Here is a 15,000-nt window from a genome sequence, read left to right on the forward strand (position 1 = left end):
TTGGGTAAACAGATACAAGGTGAGCAGCCAGGTGAGCAGCCAGGTGAGCAGACAGACAGAGGGACTGTGATGAACTGAGGTGTTAAAGGTGCTGATGAGAGGACGTCTCCTCCTCCTCAGACTCTCTCTCTCTATTGATCCCTCGCTCAGGGTGGTTGTGTGTGTGTGTGTGTGTGTGTGTGTGTGTGTGTGTGTGTGTGTATTGATCCTCACCACTGTGACTGGCCTCAGGGTGGCCTGAGCTCAGGGGACGTCGGGGACAGACGGCCGCTGGCAGAGACAGACTCACTGTGACGATGATGATGATGATGATGAGTTTCTTCTTCAGGGTCTTTAAATTCCGTTCATGCATGAAACAGCAGCTCACACATGAAACATCTTTGTATATTCATGTGTTCATCTGTCAGTGTGGTCGATGATACAGATATTTTCACTTTTACAAACACGATCACTGATGTGTTCTCTTGAACTAGAGATGGGCCGATCCACATTTTTTCAGTTCTGATCCGACTCCGATACACAACTGTAATGTAATGAAGGTGAGCAACTTCTCTTTGAGTTGTCTGCTGGAAGTTTATCTGCAGAGCTGCAGTGAGACTCTGCTGCCTGTCTCTGAGTGAGCATGAACTCCTGGTTCTGTTCACCTGAAACCTCTGCAGGTGTTTGATTAAACTGGTTGTACTGTACGATGCAGCCGTTCTTCCACACACTGCCTTTACACACATCACAAGTAGCTGTTACTTTTCTGTTTCCAGGTTAAAATATGTCCAAACAAACCAACAGCTGATGTTATTTGCCCACTCAGTTACACACTGAAGTTGCTGCAGGTTCATGGTAAGATGTGGACTGGAATCTGAATCGGTGACGTGTTTTATGTCACATTGTGGCAGGTTCATAGTCCAGTCAGACCTGGATCGGAAAGTGGATCGGACCCGATACCGATATAGGACCGGATCGGGTCCGTCTCTAACCTGAACTGGAAACATGAGAAACTTTTCTTCTTCTTCTGTTTTCTGTTGTCATTCACTGCAGCTGTAGTCACTTTAATTCAAATCAAACACACACACACAAAGAAGAAGCTTTTGTGGACTCAATATGAACACATGCCTCAGTCGGCCACTGTGGCCATAACCCAGAAACACACACACACACACAGGGAGTGTTGTGGTGATCTCAGAGGCCTCTGGGAGTCACACTGTGGGAAGCTCAGTGTCCACCAGTGTGTGTGCGTCGTGGTGGTCACCTTGAGGTCTGGTTGTGTGTCTGTGCTGAGCTCAGATGAAGATGCACAGTAGCGATGTTGAACCTGAATGAAAACCTCAGCACAGTGTTTGGACCAGTCAGGACCGTCCTGACAGGCTGCAGGGTCCTGGAGCAGGACAGACATGGTCCTTCACGTGGAGGATTTGGTTTGTAGACTCAAACTGCAGCTCCTGTAGTTTGGATTTTAAAACTCACTCACGTTATGATTTCAATAATATTTGGATGAACCGTTTAGACCCCGGTTCCGGTCTCGTACGAGCTGGATCACTGTCATGGCGTTCACTGGGACCCTGGACGGAGCTGCTGCTTCACTGCTGTGAAAATGTTCACAGCTCAGGACCAGGACAGAGAAACATCAGGGGTCAGGGTCTCTGAGATCTGGACAGAACCTATCAGGTGTCACTGACTGACACCTGAGCTGAGTCGTGGACCATGAAGCCCGAACTGAAATCAGACAGTCTGGCCTATGGAGGATTTTCGCTTTGCGTCACCGATCTTGGGATAAGTCTGACCTTCATGGACGAAGAGACGAAGGAGCCTTTGGACTGGGACAGTCTAGTCTTGCTCCTGTGATTCTTCAGATGCAGCCAGAAGGAAGTGGCCCCTGAACTGGAACACATCTTCGGTCAGGGTGTGGATCAGGATCAGGTTTGATACATGAGTAAAGCAACTAACAAAACCACCATCGTTCACTGACCTGAACCAAAGAGCTGTTGTTGCCTGAACCGCAGACCAGGGTCTGGATGTGACCCTGGTCTCTGGACCCTGGTCTCTGGAGGGTCTCTGGACATGAACTTGGTCTCTGGATGTGACCTTGGTCTCTGGATGTGGCCCTGGTCTCTGGAGGGTCTCTGGATGTGGCCCTGGTCTCTGGACCCTGGTCTCTGGATGTGAACTTGGTCTCTGGATGGTCTCTGGATGTGGCCCTGGTCTCTGGAGGGTCTCTGGATGTGGCCCTGGTCTCTGGACCCTGGTCTCTGGATGGTCTCTGGACATGACCCTGGTCTCTGGATGTGAACTTGGTCTCTGGATGGTCTCTGGATGTGGCCCTGGTCTCTAGAGGGTCTCTGGATGTGACCCTGGTCTCTGGAGGGTCTCTGGACTTGACCCTTGTCTCTGGATGTGAAATTGGTCTCTGGATGGTCTCTGGATGTGGCCCTGGTCTCTAGAGGGTCTCTGGATCTGACCCTGGTCTCTGGATGTGAACTTGGTCTCTGGGTGGTCTCTGGATGTGGCCCTGGTCTCTGGATGTGAACTTGGTCTCTGGATGTGGCCCTGGTCTCTGGAGGGTCTCTGGATGTGACCCTGGTCTCTGGAGGGTCTCTGGATGTGGCCCTGGTCTCTGGATGTGAACTTGGTCTCTGGATGGTCTCTGGATGTGGCCCTGGTCTCTGGAGGGTCTCTGGATGTGACCCTGGTCTCTGGATGGTCTCTGGGTGTGGCCCTGGTCTCTGGATGTGAACTTGGTCTCTCGATGGTCTCTGGATGTGGCCCTGGTCTCTGGATGTGGCCCTGGTCTCTGGATGTGAACTTGGTCTCTCGATGGTCTCTGGATGTGACCCTGGTCTCTGGTCTCTGGATGTGACCCAGGTCTTTGGAGGGTCTTTGGATGTGACCCAGGTCTCTGGAGGGTCTCTGGATGTGACCCTGGTCTCTGGAGGGTCTCTGGTCTCTGGATGTGACCCTGGTCTCTGGAGGGTCTCTGGTCTCTGGATGTGACCCTGGTCTCTGGAGGGACTCTGGTCCACTTCTCTGGTGTCTCTGCTGCTGTTAACAAACAGTTCAGTGTAGAAACACGATTGGCTTTTAAAACCATAACACCGCTCTGTTGTAGCTTGAGCGTTACTAGTGAGGTGAGGACGCCCTGACCGAGCGCCAGTACGTGACGACTCTGGGGTGCAAACGCGTCGCTGCCGGACTCGAACACATCCTGAACCAGGGACATTTGTGGACGTGACATATTTAATGTTGACTAAACGACCAACACAATATAACAAGAAGCTGTGGGGAGTTCGGCGTCGCTCCGGTGTGTGACCTCAATTCTCAGCTAGAACTTCCAAACAGTGAGGAAGAGGGAGGAGGAGGAGGGAGGGAGGAGGAAGAGGAAGGAGGAGGAGGGAGGGAGGGAGGGGGAGAAAATCATTTGAGTAGCTAAATGAAATTAGCAGCTTTAAAGCGCCTGAGGGCAAAGTGGAGTCGTGTCCCCCATGGCTACGCTTTAGAGAGGGAGGGAATGAATTAAGCTTGACTGGATCCCCCCCACCACCCCCCCCCCCCCCCCCGCTCTCCCCTCCCTCACTTTTCTCTGTTTCTTACTAATATATATGAGAGATGAAGGGAGGGGGGAGGGGCTGGGGGGATGAAATCGGGTATAAAAGCAGACCGTGGAGGTGAGGACGGGCTGGAGCTCTTCTTCTCTGAATTATTTTCTGACCCTCGTTTTCTCTCTTGTTGATGCCAAATTGTACAAAAGGTTTTTTATTATTTTCTTTTTCCCATTTCCTGTTTTCCATTGTCCCTGTGGTTCTTTTTATTTTCCCTTGATGCCTCTCTTCCCTCTGGCTCTTGGACATTTGGCCCCAGCTGTCGCTGCTTCTGCACCCAGGACTGAAGCATGAACCCTGGGGGGTTCTCCAGCTCCGGGCCCCTGTCCTGGGCCATGTACCTGATGAGGAAAGGCCGGACCGGCAACGGCGGACTCTTTGGTAAAGCTGATTCTTCCTGACACGTCACATCTCATCTCCTCATGTGTTTTTATTGTCTTCGGCTTGAACTACAGAGTGAAATGAGGGAGAAATGATGCGTTCACCAACATCCAATAATCCGTCTTCATTCCTGTGACAGTGCAGTCCTGTAAAAACATTTGGTTTTCATATCAGAAAGATGTAAAGTTGTTAAAGACTTTTCATCTCCAGATTTCACCAGGAGTCACTGGTTCACTGGTTCACTCATTCACTGGTTCCCTGGTTCACTCAATCACTGGTTCCCTGGTTCCCTGATTCACTCAATCACTGGTTCACTGGTTGTCTGGTTCACTGGTTCACTGGTTCACTGGTTCCCTGGTTCCCTGGTTCCCTGGTTTCCTGGTTCCCTGGCTCACTCATCCCCTGGTTCCCTGGTTCACTGGTTCCCTGGTTCCCTGGTTCCCTGGTTCCCTGGCTCACTGGTTCCCTGGTTCCCTGGTCCACTGGTTCCCTGGTTCCCTGGTTTCCTGGTTCCCTGGCTCACTGGTTCCCTGGTTCCCTGGTTCCGTGGTTCCCTGGTTCCCTGGTTCCCTGTGTTCCCTGTGTTCCTCTGAAGCATCGTCCTGGCCTGTCCTTCTGACACCTCACTGATGTTCACTTTTATAAATCTGTGTTTTGGTTCCGTAGTTAAAAATCGTTGTGGAGGTTCAGATGAACAGTAAATATCGAGCTCTGTGTTGAGTCCAGGGGTTTTCTCAGGACCCTGGTCGTGGTCTACGAGTTCTGGGGTAGTTAGTGGAGATGTGTTGTCTAGTTCTGATTCTTGAGAAGTTTCTGGATCCGTGAAGCAGACGGAGACTTGTAAACTCATCGTCCTGTTTTCATTTTATGGATTTTATTGATTATGATATTGGTATTAATGGTATTAGTATTTTGTGAGTATGATGTCACGTGGTCACGTGGATTCTGGAGTCTCTTCATGAAGGGTCACGGTGGACTCGTCATCATGTTTCATGTTGACTTATTGTGTCTTAATGTTGATACATTAGCTCTTCCAGTGTGTGAAGAAATTTCATCTGTGGTGGAAAATATACATATAGTATAATAAATATAATATTAAATATAAATATAATAATTTAATATTAAATATAAATATAATTATATAATATTAAATATAAATATAATAATTTTATAGTAATACAAATATAATAGATAAAAATATAGAAAGAATAATAAGTGGAATATTAATGTAATTATAACAGTCTTTCAGTTTGATGTTCATTTGATTGAAGCAGTATTTCCACTGCTGCTGATAATATGAAGTAAAGCTGGTATCAATAAGTTTGATAGCTGATTGGGACTGGGTATTGATTATGGATCAGAGGACACAGAGCAGCTCATGTTACGAGGCATTTGGAGGGAAGCGCTCGCTGAGCGAAATCCAACTCCTCTGCCTCCGTCAGGTCCTCTCTGTCGCTCCACTGGCCGCCGCAGCAGGAAACTAACTCCTGTTCATGTTAGATTCATTCGGATTTTACTTTGATTAATTATAAAGGCAGTTCTGTGAAATTAAATTAAAGTCAGACATTTTGATGCAGCACAGGCGTCTATGTTTGACTCTGACTATATGAACTGCTGTTAACATATTGTCTGTTTGCATGAGGCTAAAATCCTCAGTTAGTGACAAACTGCCTCCTGCAGTGTGTGAATTATTGATCATGCTTAAATTAGGGATAAATGTTCAGTGTCAGATCCGATGACATGAGCTTCAGGCTGCAGGACGTTGAACAGGAAGGTCTCATCTTTTGTAGGAGGAGGTGTTTCAGTGATTTAACAGTCAGTGACAGAAACAACAAGGCGTCTGGACAGGTGCACAGGTGATGTTCAGATTAGGAGAAAGGATAAAAAGGCCCCCGTGACGAGGAAGTGAAAAATAGATATTTCCGAGGGCGAATCCCATCATGTCCGTGTGAGAGCAGAGGCGTTTACATTTTTTATCATCCCCCTTTGGCTACAACAGGGATGGACGCAGAGGCAGAGTGGCATCTCCCTAAAACTCCTCCGACAGCGCGCTGACTTAACTTAAATCAAACCGACCGACTCCCAGAGAGGCCCCACTCAGACAGCCCGGTGCACACCTGACCTTTGACCTGTGAAGGAGGACGAGGGAAAAACTACCTTAAAGACCTGGAGCTCACTATTATTATTACCAGAGTCACGACTGAGCAGATGTTATATGGAGGCCAAAAAGATTTAAAAGAATCAAATTTAAATATTACAGAATTTAAAGCACTGACAGATTTTACTTTGAAAATCATCTACCTGAATGTTTTGTTTCCCTTCTTTGAAATTTTAAATCAATGATTCTAAAAACGTTTTACACATTCAGGAAGTGTCCAGTCTCCAGAACTGACAAACTGATGAAGACCATGGATATGGTTGATAGCAAGTGGATATTAAGTTGAGATTGTTTTGTCCACTTACTCAAAATCAGTTTGTCTTTTACAGATGTAAAACGTTCAATCAGGTGATGTTCTGTCAGTCATGTGACCCAAGAATGAGCAACAAAAAATCTCAGGAGTACAGGAATACAAACCACATAAATATAAACATGTAAATACAAATATTATAAATACAAACCATATAAATACAAATATTATAAATACAAACATGTAAATACAAATATTATAAATACAAACATAAATACAAATAATATAAATACAAACCATATAAAGACAAATATTATAAATACAAACATATAAAAACAGACATAAATACAAATAATATAAATGCAAGCCATATAAAGATAAATATTATAAATACAAACCATATAAATACAAATGTTATAAATACAAACATATAAAAACAAACATAAATACAAATAATATAATATGAATATCATAAATACAGACCATATTAATACAAATAATATAAATACAAACATATAAATGTAAATCAGAGTCTTCAGTGGAATTTAAATTCCATCATTATGACCTTCCTTTGCATCTTTATATTATTGCTCATAAGTTTATTATGTAGTATAAATAGTTACTTATTAGTTATCGGTTATTCAGTTATAGTTATTAATATAAGTGGTTTGAAATGTATATTTAGATCTGAGAACAAGTTGAAGCTGAGTTTTATCAGGATGCATTCAGGGACACACAGGTAACACAAAAATAAAAAATAAACACATCACAGCTGCATTTTCTTCAACAGAGATAAAATACCTTTGTTACAGCAACACAACTTTTATGAGTCTTTATTTTAATTTTTGTGTTTGGCGTCTTCCTCAGATTAACTTGAACTATTTTAGTTTTCAGCTACAACAAACACACTGATCACATTGATAATTATCACCTCTCTTCTCTACATAAAATCACATCATGATGAAATCCTTACATCAGCATTTTTTTCAGTGTAACGTTTTTATCGTGTTTTTTTTAAGTGAAAATCATCTCTGCATCACTGATGCTGTGATAATGTTGTGACGTTCTTTTTGTCAGGACTTATCCGCCATGTTTTCTTATATTTCATATCTATTTACCTGAGGCAGAATCTCTTCTTCAGGCTCGTCCTGGTGAAGCTGGGAAACACAAACACAAAATACGTTCACAAATTAGAATTAAACCAAAACTATTTAAATCATCAGAATCACCTGGATCAAGAATTAATGCGGCATTTAGATTCACAGTTTAAGGTGGATTTAAGGTGGATTGAACCTGCTCTCAGTGGATGATGTTCAAACGACCTCATCCAGTGAAGGCAGCTGCTCATTCAGTCAGGACTTAGATCACCTACTGCCCCCTGTTGTCTGTGCCTGGTCCTGCCAGCCGGGGCCGCTTCCCCTGGTTTTTAGTGACTGTGTTAACCAGTCGAGTTAATGAGGACAATACTGGACCGTGTAGGAGATCAGACTGTCCTCATCTGCATCAGCAGAAGAAGAAGAGGGGGGGCAGGGGACCTGTCCTGCAGGTGTAGACTGAGTCCTGGAGACCTTTATGAGTTGGAATAATAATGATAATAATAATTTGGATGCCCTTGTTTCTTTATTAGACGGTGTTTTATAAATGAACCTGTATAAAGCCACTTTTTATTTGACCACATGGTTTGAATTCGTGGAGATGGAGCCAGTTTCTGCGGCGCAGGAGGAAGTGGAGCTCTCACTCCCCCTCCCTCCCCTCGCTTTCTCCCGTAAACCCCGCCTCCTCTCGGACGGACGCAACGCTGATTGGCCAATGCCCTTGCAGTGACAGGCGGCGGCGCGCCTCCCCATTGGCTGAGCTCTGCTCGGGGCACAGATGAGATGCAAATCTGCCGCTGTGCCGGTAAAAGCCTGGCGCTGTGAGCCGGGCTGCACTCATCTGGAGAGGAGGGGAGAGAGACATAGGTGGAGCAGAGAGAGAGAGAGAGAGAGAGAGAGAGGACCGAGCTGGACTCAAAAGAGTTCAAGTGAATTTATTTCCTCTGCGCGTGGAGGCTTCCTCTCAGCGTGGATGGCGAGCAGGAGGAGCCCCCTCTGACCTGGACCCGGACCCGGACACGCACCGTGTGGACGGCCGCTTTTTCTGGACCAGTACAAGAAGCTGGCAGCGAGAGAATCCAGCGACGAACCCAGAGAGGAGAGCCTGCTGCCGGCGAGCAAGCCCAGAGGGAGCGGGAGCTGTCCGGCGGACATCCGCGGACGCACTGTGGCGCACAAATGGTTTTCCTGTGGGACGCGAAATACGGTACAGGTCACTTCTTCTTCTTCTGTGTCTGTGTCCCAGTCCCTCAGGACCAGCTCAGCATGCGGGCCTGAGGGTCCGGGTCTCCGGCCTCAGAGAGCCCGGGTCAGCTGCTTTTCTGATACAACGCAGGTTAAAACCAGGGTCCGCTCACACACATCTACACGTTCATAATCAAACTAAAACCCACAGAGGGCCTCTCTGCTCTCACTTTCATCTAAAATCAATAATCAATATGTTTCTTTTTCCCTTAAAGTAAAATGTGTCAAAATTCTTTGCTCATTTTGAGGAAAAACAGACAAAAAGAAAAGAGTCGAGTCAGTTTAAAATGGATTTTATCTCAATTATTATTATTATTATTATTACAGTGTCTGCTCCTGACACTTGATGGAAAACTGAATTTTACAGATTATTTTACTGTTGGGTCAGAATCACTGAGAGTCTCTGAATGTCTGAATAAATCCTGACGGCTCAGCTCTCGGTGTGGGGCCGACCAGGGGCCGTCCGGGGGCCGTCCGGGGGCCGTCCGGGGGCCGTGGGCACAGCTCGGTGGCTCCTGACACATGTAACTGCTGTGTAGATGACACGATTTCCTCTGTGTTTAAATCAGACCTGAACGTGTCCTGAGAAAATTCATCAGATCTGATCTAATATGGTTCATATCTCACAACACAAATAAACTCTGGAGTTTTCACTTTCATCTAAATAGAATCATTTATGTGAAGCAGTGACGTTACACTGTTTGTGTGTCTGTGTTACAACCACGCACAACACACAACTGCAGCCACACTGAGGTGGAGAGACGAGGTTGTGCACTTTCACACTGTAAAATCAACCACACACACACTTATGTCTCAGATTCCCTCGGCGACCTTCACTGTCCTCACTGGATGAGCTCATTTATTATTATTATTATTATTATTATTATTATTATTATTATTATGAATGATGTCACATGACCTGGCGGTGGGCCCTCAGGTGAACTGCATGTCTCTGCTCTTCATTTGATAAAACAGGGTGTGTGTGCAGGAGAGCTGCTGCTGCTGTCTTTAGTTTGATGAGCACACTCTCTGGTATTCAAGTCAGTGTGACTGTGGTGTGTGTCATCATGCAGTGTATATATAGGTGTGTGTGTGGGGGGGGGGGGGGGGGGTGTCTCTGTGTTATGTCTTATTTTAAACGTCCTGTTTCTTCCTGTTGCTCTGTGTTTCAAACTGGAAGAAGAATTGATTTTGTGTCGTACAATATTTACACAACTGCTTTAAAAGAAGTCGACACGTCAACCAGAGTCCATTCATTTTTTTAGTCATTAAAGGTTCTCTGTCAGTTTCCTGTTTGTTGTTCTTATAGACAAACAGGAACATTTTAAAATGACAAAAATTTTAATTATCATAATCATTTGTGATTAATTAACTGTTTATTAATTTTTTCATTTTATCCATATTTGTTGATTTTGAGCAGCACTGAAGGAAACTCATCCTCTCTGCTCTCTTCCAGACCCAGCCCCTGGCCGGCGTTACACCCCCCCCTCCACCACCCTCACCTCCGGGGGGAAGATGGCCGAGGCCCTGCCCCTGGGCGCCCAGGAGGCTGGAGGCGGGGCCACTCTGGTGGGAAAACTGCGCATGGCAGAGCGCGGCATGGTGGAGGTAAGGTCACTGCACACGCTCAGAGAGGCGCCGCCTGAGCTCAGAGCGGAGGCTGACATGTGACTGATGTTTTCACAGGTGATCTCCGATCATCCAGGTGAGCTGGTGAAGACTGACAGTCCCAACTTCCTCTGCTCTGTGCTGCCCACACACTGGAGGTGTAACAAGACCCTGCCCATCGCCTTTAAGGTGTGTGTGTGTGTGTGTGTGTGTGTGTGTGTTTCCTCCAGCGTCTGATATGAAACAATGATCTAACATGACCAACACTCATATAAAATCAGTACTAATCTAACAGAGATTTGTGTGATCAGATAATGTCAGATTTCTGTCATGAATTCATCTGATGAGTTTTTGTTTTAAGTTGCAGTTCAAACTCTCTGTGATATTTTTACTATAATACTTTGATTATTATGATAATTTATTATAAAGTTATCATGACTGTAGTGGTCTTGAAGAATAGTTCATGTATAATGACGAGCGAGTGACTCTTTGTCTTCTCTGATTTTAAAAACGGAATAATTCACGTTTCATTGATCAGTCGATTCATTGATTGATCAGCTCCACAGGAATCTGCAGGAGAATCAGAGACATTTATTAATCTGACACAGAGTTTCATGACTCTAATATTTCATATTTGTCCCGAGAAACAAAACTCATGACCAGGTTTTTTTTTTCAGATAATTCACTGAGGTTTTAAATAACAAGCAGGAAATTCTTCTCTTTATCTAAAATCATAAAATTCTGAGCATGAAAACACACAAAACACACTGTTAACACATTCATCATTTCCTTTGTTTTTCATAAATTACACTTGACAGAGTTGTCCTACAAAATAATAATAAAAACAACAATAATAATAATAACAATAATACTGATGATCATAATAACAATAATCATAATAATAATAAGTTACATCCGCAGCTCTTTCATGCACACACTCTGCTGGCTTCATTTCTTCTCTCATGCCGTGTACTCCCTCATGCGTCGGCCTGTGTGTGTGTGTGTGTGTGTGTGTGTGTGGGTGTGTGTGTGTGTGTGGGTGTGTGTGTGTCTGTGTGTGTGTGTGTGTGTGTGTGTGTGTGGACGTTTCTTCTGCACTTTGAGACAAAATGCATTTGTGGAAAAGCAGCTTTTAGCCACAGAAACACAACTGATTGATTTATTGAGTTTTACACATTAGCGTTCGCACGTGTGTGTGTGTGTGTGTGTGTGTGTGTGTGTGTGTGAGTTTGGTGCATTATGCATCATAATGAGTGTCATGAGCGGATGTCACTGCCTCTTACTGATAATGGATGACTGTTATGATCCACACACACACACACACACACACACACACACACACACACAAATACACGTTTTATGAACCTGCACAAGTATACACACATGACAACACTTAAACTGTTGGTACACACACAGGTGCACGTGTATGCACAGGCATCTGTTTAAAGAATGAGTGCGCACACACACGCACTCGCAGACACACACACAGACTGTAATTGTTTCCTTTCTCTTGTTTATTCTGCTGGTTTCATGCTCCATTGCTGCCAGTCTCTCTGTCTGCTGGGCGTGTGTGTGTGTGTGTGTGTGTGTGTGTGTGTGTGTGTGTGTGTGTGTGAGATTAAAATTTTGTTGCATCATCGTGGGCTCAGATCAGTGCTGTCATTGGTGGATTAGTGGCTGACACAGTTTCATCTGCTGCTTTAGATCCGGACCAACATGAAGACTTGGAGGAAATCAAGGTTTGCCCAGTAGGTTAACCTAAGTGTCCCAGTTTGGCACTGGGATTGTGGGCTGTGGTTAGTGGCTGCCAGAGCTCAGGGTCAAAAGAGAAACCATCGTATCTGTGGTGGTCATTTGCACACTGATGGGTTGGTGTGATAAGCGTTAATATGGAAATCAGCCTCCCTGCCTCTGTATTTGCATGAGTGGAGAAGGTGCACTCTAGTCTCTGAGCGTCGCACGTGTTCAGGGAAAACGATCCACCTTAATTTATCATGTGTGTCTTTGACTTTAAATATGAGGCCTCAGATCCTCTGAAGCTGCTTCTCTGTCACTTTGTTTGTGGCTTTTAAAGCTCAACACAGTCTAAAGGTTTTTAAAGCTCCATCCAGTCTAAAGGTTTTTAAAGCTCCATCCAGTCTAAAGGTTTTTAAAGCTCCATCCAGTCTAAAGGTTTTTAAAGCTCCACACAGTCTAAAGGTAGATGTCCATGTGTTTGTGATTATAAAGCAGGTCTAGGTTCTATATTAATACTGTGAAAGTATCAAAGCCTCAGTCCACAGAGAAATGCACACAGCCTGTATTCAGAAACTGAGCCTTAAAACCAGCCGTCAGGACTTCTGGGACTTTGTGATGTCACATAAAGCAGTCGCTGCCCTCAGCCACGCCCCAAGCCCCGCCCACCTGGACCCACCATCCAACCTTGCAGGACTTGGTTTCTCAGAGTGTTTACCTGAGATCTGCTGTATTTTTATTGGCTCACTCAGGTCCAGCTGGTGTGTTGAGCTGAGGCAAACTGTCTCCACTTAGAAAGCATAGAAGTAAATCCATGAGTTGTCACTGCACTGTGGAGTTTTCTTCAGAATCCACAGTGTTTGTTTCCACAGCTCCAGTGCAGACAGGAAGTGCCGGCCGCTGATGCAGTCACAGTTTCATTGAGCTACAGTAAACAAATATGATCAGCGAGAGTCCAGGTGGTAAAAGACAGAACCACAGATGGAACAAACAGAAAAGGCACACAGCATAAGGCTGATAGTTCTTTCTTAACTGCTGATTGACCAAAGCATGATGGGAGCTGTAGTTCCAGAGCCCAGATCATGTTTATACCAAAGAGAGACGAGAGAAACAAGTATGATCTGTTTTCTTGTTGGTTTGTTTCTGTCAAAATATTTGGATGTGCTGGTTTTTATCTTTATCTCACTTCAACAGGGCTACAGGTTTGGTTTCAGTGGTTCCCTCAGGTCTGGACTCTGGACTCCTGACTCCTGACTCCTGACTCCGGACTCCGGACTCCTGACTCCTGACTCCTGACTCCTGACTCCTGACTCCTGACTCCGGACTCCGGACTCCGGACTCCTGACTCCGGACTCCGGACTCTGGACTCTGGACGTTAAAGTCAGGAGACAAGTCTCCACCTGCACAGTGGAAATCACAACCTTATATATTCATCTAAAACTCCGTCTTGCCTCCTGCTTTCTTTCCATCATGTCATAAGGTGGTTGCCCTGGGCGACATCCCCGACGGAACCTTGGTAACAGTGATGGCGGGAAATGATGAGAACTACTCGGCAGAGCTTCGCAACGCCACGGCCGCCATCAAGAACCAGGTGGCCAGATTCAACGACCTGCGCTTCGTCGGCCGCAGTGGAAGAGGTACACACACACACACACACACACACACACACACACATAAACAGACACACACACACACACACACACACACACACACACACACACATAAACAGACACACACACACACACACACATAAACAGACACACACACACACACACACACACACACACACACACACACACACATAAACAGACACACACACACACACACACACATAAACAGACACACACACACACACACACACACACACACACACACACAAACAGACACACACACACAGACACACACACACACACACAGACACACACACACACACAGACACACACACACACACACACACACATTAGGGGAAGTACATGTGAATAAAAAGAGTTTTCCAGTATTCACACAACTTCCTCGTTAACAAACCCCCACCCCCACCCACCCCCCACCACTACCACCCTCTGTAACGGACACACTACACCACAGTTACTCTAAATCAGTTGCAGGCAAATGTCCCAACTTATCTATTTAAAACACCAGTGCTGTGTACACAAGGTCTGCAGACACACACACACACAGATACATGTTTAGGTATAAACACACCACACACACCTGAGCTCTAATAACTCCCATTAGTTTAAATGTAATGTGTTTTGTAGAAGCACACACAGAGACACCCACCCACACACACACACACACACACCCACATGTAGAGGTGGCAGGTCGCTGAATGCAGAGCGGGAGCAGCTGGCGATGTGAGGCAGATTCCTCTGAGCTGCTGCTGAGACGAGAGCACGTTAATCATTCATGTGCTGCAGAATTCAAATGAGCAAAGCTGAGGAGCAGAAATTTGTTTTCATGCAAATGTAACAGCACAGAGGACAATGAGGTCCATTCTGCCCCATCACTACGTCTCAGTCACAGCTGGACCACAGCGCTCACTTTATTAGGAACAGCTGACACGCTGCACTCTGACCCTGCCTCATCAGGCCGGACCTGTTGGGTCGGTGCTGAATCACACAGAGAGGGGTGTGTGTTGTCCAGCCTCCCCTCACTGGTTCGAATGGGGTGGACAAAATAATAGGAACACCTGTCAACACATCATGGAGCATCTGTGGGCTACAAGCTAACTGTTAACTTGGAAAATCACTCAGAACAATTAGACTAAAAGATGAATGAATCATTAGATTAATTACCTTTACATTATTGTTTTCACTGACTCTTTATATTTACTCTGACATGACTGAAGTAATGACGAGACTGAAGCTAAGCTAGCAGCTCTGTGAGGTTGTATTTAGCCAAGATGGTGCTTTGAGCTAAATGGTAATGTGCTGATGTTTAGCT

At 45.3% G+C, this 15,000-nt stretch overlaps 3 protein-coding genes across 16 annotated transcripts in view; 2 read left to right on the forward strand and 1 right to left on the reverse strand.

The window, feature by feature from the left end:
* LOC139609388 (CD59B glycoprotein-like) overlaps window positions 1–15,000 on the reverse strand; it is a 225,759-nt gene that overhangs the window by 116,821 nt on the left and 93,938 nt on the right. The gene's annotated exons all lie outside the window — the stretch shown is intronic.
* Window positions 1–15,000, forward strand: part of LOC139609385 (protein NLRC3-like) — a 175,728-nt gene that overhangs the window by 114,088 nt on the left and 46,640 nt on the right. The window lies entirely within an intron of this gene.
* The window catches only part of runx1 (RUNX family transcription factor 1), a 73,839-nt gene that overhangs the window by 43,275 nt on the left and 15,564 nt on the right, over window positions 1–15,000 (forward strand). For 3 of the 8 annotated variants that reach the window (XM_071464257.1, XM_071464255.1, XM_071464258.1), the window contains 3 exons: window positions 10,172–10,323; window positions 10,402–10,512; window positions 13,538–13,694. In XM_071464257.1, coding sequence (XP_071320358.1) covers window positions 10,231–10,323; window positions 10,402–10,512; window positions 13,538–13,694 — 361 coding nt within the window. In that variant the 5' untranslated portion in view covers window positions 10,172–10,230. Of the gene's footprint in view, window positions 1–3,679; window positions 3,969–8,275; window positions 8,678–10,171; window positions 10,324–10,401; window positions 10,513–13,537; window positions 13,695–15,000 lie in introns of those variants that run through there. The other 5 variants (XM_071464254.1, XM_071464259.1, XM_071464253.1 and 2 more) reach the window with 5 other exon arrangements.

The sequence above is a fragment of the Trachinotus anak genome, unplaced genomic scaffold (assembly GCF_046630095.1).
Source record: "Trachinotus anak isolate AG129_WGS33_773 ecotype Australia unplaced genomic scaffold, CSIRO_AGI_Tana_v1 ptg000026l, whole genome shotgun sequence".
In the NCBI taxonomy this organism is placed as follows: Eukaryota; Metazoa; Chordata; class Actinopteri; order Carangiformes; family Carangidae; genus Trachinotus; species Trachinotus anak.